General features: G+C 41.2%; 1 protein-coding gene across 1 annotated transcript in view; it reads right to left on the bottom strand.

The window, feature by feature from the left end:
* Nucleotides 1–10,196, bottom strand: part of TPX2 (TPX2, microtubule-associated) — a 61,978-nt gene that overhangs the window by 27,312 nt on the left and 24,470 nt on the right. The window contains exons 5-7 of the mRNA XM_011979802.1: nt 5,925–6,051; nt 2,243–2,371; nt 1,058–1,177 (exon numbers count right to left, since the gene is read on the bottom strand). Coding sequence (XP_011835192.1) covers nt 1,058–1,177; nt 2,243–2,371; nt 5,925–6,051 — 376 coding nt within the window. The remainder of the gene's footprint in view (nt 1–1,057; nt 1,178–2,242; nt 2,372–5,924; nt 6,052–10,196) is intronic.

A 10,196-nucleotide genomic window follows, 5' to 3' on the forward strand; every position in this document is an offset into this window, starting at 1 on the left:
AAATATAATTTGATAGAATATTAATCTATCAAAAAAGGATAAATGTGAAGATTTTGTAGCAGCACAGAAACAAAATCTGAAATAGTCTCATGGCAAGTCAATAAAGCAGAACCCAAGGTTTTATATTAACTGATTGTGAAAATATGTATGCTGGCTTGGGTAAAACCCAGCAGGGAGGTTGGAAAAATAAGAAATGTTCCATTTACATGGTAAGAACCATTGCTAACTTTTTCCTTTTATATTTCTTTTAAATTTGCTTCAACAGTATATTTTTCTGACTGTTCAAGATCTGAGCACCAGCTAGGCACTGTGGTTCACACCTGTAATCCCAGCACATTGAGAGAGCAAGGCAAGAGGATTGCTTGAGGCCTAGTTTGAGAGCCTAGGCAAATAGCGAAACCCCATCTCTACAAAAACATGTAAAAGGTAGGCTGGGCACGGTGGCTCACGCCAGCACTGTGGGAGGCCAAGGTGGGCAGATCACTTGAGGTCAGGAATTTGAGACTAGCCTGGCCAACATGGTGAAACCCCACCTCTACTAAAAATACAAAAATCAGCCAGGTGTGGTGGTGCACACCTGTAATCCCAGCTCCTCAGGAGGCTGAGCCAGGAGAGTTGTTTGAACCTGGGAGGCGGAGGTTGCAGTAAGCCAAGATGGTGCCACTGCACTCCAGCCTGGGAAACAGAGTGAGCCTATGTCGCAAAAAAAAAAAAAAAAAAGTTAGCCAGGCATGATAGTACATGCCTGTGGTCCCAGTTACTTAGGAGGCTGAGGTGGGAGGATCAGGTAAGCCCAGGAGGTCAAGGATGCAGTGAGCCATGATTGCACCACTGCACGTCAACCTAGGCAACAGAATGAGGCCCTGTCTTTAAAATTAATTAATTAAATAAAAATTTAAAAATCTGAGCACCCTTCAGGACACATGTAACAATTCACCTCACCATGGTCAAAGTTTCAGGAGTTTCCCAACCTCCAGGTACACCAAAAAGATTGGAGATGTAAGTCTGTAATTTTACACCATTCATTCTAAAGTTTAAATTCAGGAAAGAAACTTACTTTATGGGTGGCATACAAGGCACAGTATGTCTACCCTTGGCTTTCTCTGGGGAAGATTCATTCTTTTCAGAAGTATCTTGAGCACTGCCTTCTTCCTCTGGCTTCTTTTTGTTGTTAGAACTTGAGTTCAAAAGAACAAAAAATATGTTTTCAATTCCCTGAAGCATAGCCTGTACCCTCCTCCCCAAATCTGCTGCATATGGATTAACTTTTCTCATTCTATAGGATAACAAGCATGCTTTGACCACATGATTCTTCCAATAGTATCATTACATCACATATACTAATGGCTTCAATGAGTAAACTTTGAGAAAGCCAACTTCTATCAAGATAAGAGTTACCCAGTGGTGGTTCAGAAGAGTAAGGAGGGACTCTAACTGCTCACCATCAAACGATCAAATGGCAGAGTTAATTGCCATCCCAATATCTATTCTCTTATTAATAAAACCCCAATTTCAGGAGGAGCATCAACGCACTAAACTACAAGTAAGTATTGTACTTGCTTCAACAGCCTCTACTGCAACTAGGGAATCCAAGTGACACAAGTCTAGGCAAATGAAATGAAATTTAAGGTTTGCTGGGAAAGACTTAAGTTTCCTGGTATAGATGCTGCCCTTTTTCCTTTACTGTTCTCTTCTTCTCTTAAACATAAATACAACACCTAGAGATATACCAGCCATCTTGTGCCAATGAGACAACAAGCAAAAGAAAAAAGCTAAGAAATACAGAGCAGCATCTTGAGAGCAAGTATGAAAAAAAAATCTAAAAATCAGCCACTGAACCAAAGCCAGCAGCTAACTACTTTAGACCTCTGTGAACAAATAATTCATTATTCTTTAAACCACTCCAGTTGAATAGACTATTACTTGGAGCAAAATATATTCTTAACTAATAAAAATATGAACAAACATGTATGCAGCTTGTTATTAAACATAAAAACAAAAAGAGGTAAAACCTATGCCAACTAAGATGTGAGTGCCCTCCAGGACACATGTAACAATTCACCTCACCATGGTCACAGTTTTAGGCATTTCTCAAGCTTGAGGTGCACCAAACATATTGCAGATGTACCATTTTTAATTTTATTCTATTCAATCTAAAGTGTAAACTCAGAAAAGAAACTTACAAGTGGTATACAAGGTACAATATGTCTACCCTTGGCAGTAAGAAGTTGTGGCTACTCACACTTTCATTTTCTTAGAGGGTAGAATTTCATCGATGATTACAGGAGTGGCACATCTCTTGGCTTTCATTTTTACATGATGCTTTTCTTTCTGTTCCAAATCCTTCTGAGCAGAAAGCCTAAGAGATCTTCTATGGTAGAGAAATTGACAAAATGTATAACAAACATATATACTACAGATATCTAAACGTTCCTCAGAAATGTGAAAGGATGTCAAACTACAAAGGGCAATAAAATGGAGTGCTATTCTCTCCACTCTAAAAATCTGATCTCTCTTGTTGATAGTTTTTTAAATTCAACCATAACATTTTAGTTCTTAAATACATTGGTGTCTATAAATGTGACCTCAGTAAAGTGATTAAAAAGAAAAACTTGGCTGGGCATGGTGGCTCATGCCTGTCATCCCAGCACTCTGGAAAGCTGAGGCAGGAGAATTGCTTGAGGCCAGAAGTTCAAACAAGCATGGGCAACATATCAAGACCCTGTCTCTACAAAAAATTTTTAAAAAATTAGTCCCAAGTGGTGGTGCGCATCTGTGGTGCTAAATACTTAGGAAGCTGGGGCAGAAGAATCACTTGAGCCCAGGAGGTCATGGCTGCAACAAGCCATGATCGTGCCACTGCATGCCAGCCTGGGCAACAGAGTAAGACTCTGTCTAAAAACAAATAAATCAATAAGAAGAATACAAAACAAAGAGCATAATGACAGATCTAATACATACCAAAAAGTGCCCAAAACAAAAATAGTTAAATGACTACCAAGTGGAAGACCTTATGAAATCACCACCTAGGCCAAGATACAGAAGAATACTGACAACCACTGCTATCTTGACGTCAAGTGTGATCATTAGATAATTTCCTTATTGCTTTACCAAATAAGCATGTATTACATAAACATGGTATGCTGGTTTTGAAGAAAAACAAAAAATTTTGTATAATGTAACCAGACTACTATAAGTATTCTTTTCTGTCTGGCTTATCTCACTCAACTTTATGTTTGTGAGATTCAACCACATCAATTCACACAGCTCTAATTCATTGACTTTCATTGCTGTATAATATTCATTGTAGGGATATGCCACTATTTATTCAGTCTACTGTTGATGAGTTATCTCCTCATTTTAGCTATTATAAAAAAAAATAAGATTGGTGGGTCTTAGGAAATTAATGTGCTTTTCTCTGATGATCAGTGAAACTGAGTACATTTTCACATGTTTATCGGCCATTTGTCCTTCTCATAAGTGCTAGTTCAAGTTGTTTGCCTGTTTTCTACTGGCTTGTCAATTCTTTACTAATTGATTTGTAATTCTTTGTATACTCTGGATATAAACCCTTTGTAGGATTCATGTGTTACAAATAGTTTCTCCCACTCTAGGGGTTGAATTTTCATCTCTTTATCTTTTAATTAGATAAATATGCTTGAATTTATCAACCTCTGCCACCCCCATTATGGTCAGTGCTTTTCTGTGTGTGTCCTGTTTAAGAAAGCTTTCCCTACTCTGCCAGGTGTGGTGGCTCACGCCTATAATCCCAGCACTTTGGGAGGCCAACGCGGGAAGATCAAAGGTCAGGAGATAGAGACTATCCTGGCAAACACGATGAAACCCGATCTCTACTAAAAATGCACAAAAAAAAAATTAGTCGGGCGTAGTGATGGGCGCCTGTAGTACCAGCTACTTGGGAGGCTGAGGCAGGAGAATCACTGGAACCCAGGAGGCGGAGGTGGCAGTGAGCCGAGATTGCGCCACTGCATTCTTCCAGCCTGGGCGACACAGTAAGACTCCGTCTGGGGAAAAAAAAAAAAAAAAGATGGCACATACCAGGCATGGTGGCTCACGCCTGTAATCTTGGCACTCTGGGAAGCAAAGGTGGGCAGATCACTTGAGCTCAGATCAAGACCAGCCTGGACAACATAGCAAGACTCCATCTCTACAAAAAATACGAAAATTAGCTGGGCGTGGTGCCCTGCACCTGTAGCTTCCACTACTCAGGAGGCTAAGCCAGGAGGATTGCTTACGACTGAGGGGTCAAGGCTGCAGTGAGCCAAGATCATGCCATTGCACACCAGCCTGGGCAAGAGAGCAAGACCCTGTCTCAAAAAAAAAAAAAAAAAAAAAGATCAAATTTTTGAGGCAAAACTTCAGAAGCAAGAGAACCACAGAGAGGGTAAACACTAAACCCTGATTATAAACTCATACTCTGAGGCCGGGCGCAGTGGCTCAAGCCTGTAATCCCAGCACTTTGGGAGGCCGAGACAGGCGGATCACGAGGTCAGGAGATCGAGACCATCCTGGCTAACATGGTGAAACCCCGTCTCTACTAAAAAATACAAAAAAATTAGCCGGGCGTGGTGGCGGGCGCCTGTAGTTCCAGCTACTCGGGAGGCTGAGGCAGGAGAATGGCGTAAACCCGGGAGGCGGAGCTTGCGGTGAGCTGAGATCGTGCCACTGCACTCCAGCCTGGGCGACAGAGCGAGACTCCGTCTCAAAAAAATAAAAAATAAAAAATAAATTCATACTCTGGCCTGGGTGCAGTGGCTCGCGCCTGTAACCCTAACACTTTGGGAGGCAGAGGTGGGTGGGTTCAGTGAGCTCAGGAGTTCGCGACCAGCCTAGACAACGTGGTAAAACTTTTTCTGAACAAGAAATACAAAAATATTAGCTGAGCACAGTGGCTTGTGCCTGTAGTCCCAGCTACTCAGGAGACTGAGGTGGGAAGATTGCTTAAGCCCAGGAGGTTGTGGCTACAGTGAGATATGATCATGCCACTGCACTCCAGCCTAGGCAACTGAGCAAGACTCTGTCTCAAAAATAAATAAAATAAAAATTTGCCTATTGGCTGAATGCAGTGGTTCATGCCTATATAGTCTCAGCACTTTGGGAGGCTGAGGCAGGAGGATCACTTGACCCCAGGAGTTTGAGTCTGCAGTGAACTATGTGCCACCACTGCACCCCAGCTCCAGCCTGGGTGACAGAACAAGATCCTGTTTCAAAAAAAAAAAAAAGCTAAAGTAATACAGAAGAACAAAGATATTTGACATTAGGAAGATGTAACAACTATATCCATACAAGGCCTTTGGAAACAGATTGATAAGGGTTTGAATCTTGGCTCTGAAATAAACTTGCCTTAAGCAAGCAACTTAGTATCTCTGAGCCCTTATCTATAAATTAATTAATTAAGCATATTACCTACAACTCATAAATGTTATACGGATTTTTCTTAATTTATACCAACCACACAAACCCATTATTATGAGGATTTTAAAAGGTAACATAGCCGGGCGCAGTTGCTCACACCTGTAATTCTAGCACTTTGGGAGGCTGAGGCGGGTGGATCACCTGAGGTCAGCAGTTTGAGACCAGCCTGGCCACATGGCAAAGCCCCATCTCTACTAAAAATACAAAAATTAGCCGGGTGTGGTGGCAGGTGCCTATAATCCCAGCTACCCAGGAGGCTGAGACAGGAGAATTGCTTGAACATGGTGGGGCAGAGGTTGCAGTGAGCTGAGATCACACCACTTCGCTACAGCCTGGGCAAAAGAGCGAAACTCTGTCTCAAAAAAAAAAAAAGGTAACGTAAAGGTGTCCATAAACACAGTATGGACACATAACAGATGCTCCGTCCAGTAACTATCCTTTGAACATTATTATCATAACCACCATTTTGAGATTCCAAACAGTCTTACCTCTGAGGCTGGGCAGGAGTTTTTCTTGATATGGCTGCCTCAACTTCCAGGGAAGAACAAGCGTTTGACAGAATGGATTGTTCCACAAGATTTTCTTTTTCTGCCTCTTTGTAGTAAGTGTTGTCAACTATGGGAGACCAAAAGCTAGTCAGCACTCAAATCCCAAGGAAAATAATTGGAGATGAGCCACACACACACCCCCCGTCTAAGCCACAGAATCCTTAGTTCCAGTTAAACCTTATAAGAAGACCAGTTTATAAAAGCTACTTTGGTTGAAACAGAAATGATGTATCTGGGGCTTGCCTATTCGCCAGCCTAAGGTACTACCTTTAAAAAAAGCATCCCACACACAATCTCACGACATTTCAGGACACTGATAAAGTTCTGAAAGCTTCCATAAAGAAGAAACAAAATCACTTACGAAGTAAGGAAAATTAGATAAGCACTGAATTTTTCATCAGCAATACAAAAAAAATAGAAGGTAAAGGAACAATGTCTTTAGAGTAGTGATAAAAAATAATTTGCAATCTATAATGCTGTATTAAGATAAACTTTCAATTGTATATGAAAGTGGAACAATGCCATTTTCAAATATATAAGAACTCAAAGTTTTCCTCTCCTGTACTAATTTAAGAAAGTTTCCTCAGGATGCACTCCCGCATAATGAAGGAGTATATCCAGAAGAAAGATATAAGGTCCAGGAAACAAGGCAGAAAAGATAGTAAAAATAATAATGCTCTCTCAAAAAAGCAGTAATAACTTCCAAGGGTCATTGTCCAATATGAAGCAAGATAAAATGTGGCAGAAATTTAAGAAATCGATAAAGTTTAAAGAAAAGCAAATCCACTGATCTTTTGATGTCAGAATCATCTTTATGTGTCTCAGCAGTTGTGACAATACAACCAAATACAGCCAAAGAGAACCAAGAAGGGATGCAACTGCATCACAGTTACTGACTTGGCATTGAACAATATTTACATAATCATAACATTGTAAATACTGCTGATATAATCATACTATCAGGCATTATGAATGTAACCGCACAAGTTAAAATAGTGAGTTAAAACAGCTACTGGGAAGACAGAGTCAGGAAGATCACTTGAGCCCAGGAGTTTGAGACCAGCTTGGGCAACACAGTGAGATCCTACTTGTAAAACAAAATATAAAAACAACAGGCCAGGCACGGTGGCTCACGCCTGTAATCCCAGCACTTTGGGAGGCTGAGGCACGTGGATCACGAGGTCAGGAGATCGAGACCATGGTGAAACCCCATCTCTACTAAAAATACAAAAAATTAGCTGGGCGTGGTGGCGGACGCCCGTAGCCCCAGCTACTCAGGAGGCTGAGGCATGAGAATGGCGTGAACCTGGGAGGCAGAGCTTGCAGTGAGCCGAGATCGCGCCACTGCACTCCAGCCTGGGGGACAGAGCAAGACTCAAAGTCTTAAAAAAAACAAAAACAACAACAACAACAAAACCAGTAAGTGTTTGAGAAAAAGGACAGGAGATAGGGATGGGAAGAGGAAGGGGTTATTTTAACATAAACTCTAAGTATTGTGATGTTACCGTGGCCATGTTTTACTTTGATAAACTTTTTTTTTTTTTTTTTGCTTTTCAATATTATATAAATAGAGATGGGGGTCTCACTATATTGCCCAGGTTGGTCTCAAACTGCTGGGCTAAAGCAATCCTCTCATCTTGGTCTCCCAAAGTACTGGGATTACAGGCATGAACTACCAGCCCAGCCTCGATAAACATTTTTAACGAAATAGAAAAAAAGTGTTATGGGAACACCGAGAAAGTTAGCCAGGCATGGTGGAATGTGCCTGTAGTACCAGTTACTCAGGAGGCTGAGGCAAGAGGATCACTTGAGCCCAGGAGGTCAAGGCTGCAGGGAGCTGTGATCATGCCACTGCTCTATAGATGGGGTGACACAGTGACACACTGTCTGCAAAAAAAAAACAAAAACAAAAAACCAAAACAGAGTAAGAAAGAAACAATCAAGTAAAGGCTTCATGGAAGAAACAGCACTTAATCACATAGCATATAAACTGACCCCTGATAAAGGAATTAAACTGCAATAAGATGACAGGGAAGAAAAGATAGGCCATGAAAACATAGTTTAGGCATTATTCATTTGAGAACAATCATTTGGCTCATCTCCTAAAAAAATATTTTTGGGGCGGAGAGACTCACACACACACACAAAATAATAGCATAGCATGTCAAGGCTAAAATAGATGCACTTATTCCAATTAAAATGCAGTGACAATAATATTAAATAATAAAGCAAGATCCAATTATATGCTGCCTATAAAAAATGCACTTTAAATATAGACACACCATGCTAACACCAATCAAAAGAAAACTGGAGTGACTATATTAATATCAGGCAAAGTAGGTTTCAGAGCAAAGAACTTCAGTGGGGATAAAGAAGATCATTTCAAACTGTTAAAGTGGGGCCAGGCACAGTGGCTCAACCTGTAATCCCAGAACTTTGGAAGGCTGAGGTGGGTGGAGCACTTGAGCCCAGGCGTTCAAAACCAGCCTAGGCAACATGGCAAAATCCTGTCTCTACAAAAAATATAAAAACTAGCTGGGCATGGTAGTGGCATCTGTGGTCCTAGCTACTCAAGAGCCTGAGGTAAGAGGATCACCTGTGCCCAGGAGGTAGAGGCTGCGGTGAGGTGTGATTGCTCCACTGCAGTCCAGCCTGGGTGACAGAGTGAGACCCTGTCTCGAAAATACATACATAAATATGTATATATACATATATATACACATACATATATATATATGCTTGTATATATATGTGTGTGTGTGTATATATATGTATATTTTGTTTGTTTGTTTTTGAGATGGAGTCTTGCTCTATAGCCCAGGCTGGAGTGCAGTGGCACGATCTTGGCTCACTGCAACCTCCGCCTCCCAGGTCTCAGCGATTCTCCCACCTCAGCCACCCGAGTAGCTGGGACTACAGGTGTGTACCACCACACCTGGCTAATTTTTGTATTTTTTAGTAGAGATGGGGTTTCACCATATTGGCCAGGTTGGTCTCGAACTCCTGACCTTGTGATCCACCCGCCTCAGCCTCCCAAAGTGCTGGAATTACAGGTGTGAGGCATCACGTCCAATCAAAAAAAAAAAAAAATATATATATATATATATATATATAAAAGTGGCCAGTTCATCAAGATGACATAACAATCCTAAACATTTATGCATCTAATAGTAGCTTCAAACTACATGAAGGAAAAATTATAAAGAGACAAATCCATAATTACAGTCTGAGATTTCACTACCTCTCTCTCTAATTGATGAAACAAATGGAAAGAAAAATTAGTAAGAATACAACAGCCATAAATAACGTATAAACAGGCTAGGCACAGTGGCTCATGCCTGTAATCCCAGCACTTTCGGAGGCCAAGGACGGTAGATTACCTAAGGTCAGGAGTTCAAGACCAGCCTGGCCAAAATAGTGAAACCTCATCTCTACTAAAAATACAAAAAGCAGCTGGGGGTCGTGGCAGATGCCTGTAATCCCAGCTACTCTAGAGGTTGAGGCAGGACAATCGCTTGAACCCAGGTGGCAGAGGCTGTAGTCAGCCAAGATTGCGCCACTGCACTCCAGCCTGGGCAACAAGACCGAGACTCTGTCTCAAGAAAAAAAAAAAAAAAAAAAAAAGGAAGAAAGAAAGAAAATCCTAAAATTCACATGGAACCACAAAAGACCCCATGTAGCCAAACTAATCCTATGCAAAGAGAACAAAGCTGGAGGTATCAAACTACCAGCCTTCAAAATACATTACAAAGCTAAAGTAACCATAATAGCATGGTACTATCATAAAAACAGATGCACAGATAAATGGAATAGATAGAGAACCAAGGAACGAATCCACATATTTATAGCCAACTGATTTTTGACAACAGCACCAAGAACATTCCTTGGGGAGGGGACAGTCTTTTCAATAAATGGTGCTAGCTTTGGGAGGCTGAGGTGGGTAGGATGGTTTAAGCCCCGGAATTCTGAGACAAGTCTGGGCAACAGAGTGAGATCTCATCTCTAAAATAAAATTTAAATTCGAAAAATCAATAAATGGTGCTGCTCAAACTAGATATTTGAAGGTAGAAAAATGAAACCAGACACCTATTTCTTACCATATACAAAAATCAACTCAAGGCCGGGCGCGGTGGCTCACACCTGTAATCCCAGCACTTTGGGAGGCCGAGGCGGGCGGATCACAAGGTCAGGAGATCAAGACCATGGTGAAAC

Source organism: Mandrillus leucophaeus, unplaced genomic scaffold, assembly GCF_000951045.1.
Source record: "Mandrillus leucophaeus isolate KB7577 unplaced genomic scaffold, Mleu.le_1.0 Scaffold206, whole genome shotgun sequence".
Classification (NCBI taxonomy): Eukaryota; Metazoa; Chordata; class Mammalia; order Primates; family Cercopithecidae; genus Mandrillus; species Mandrillus leucophaeus.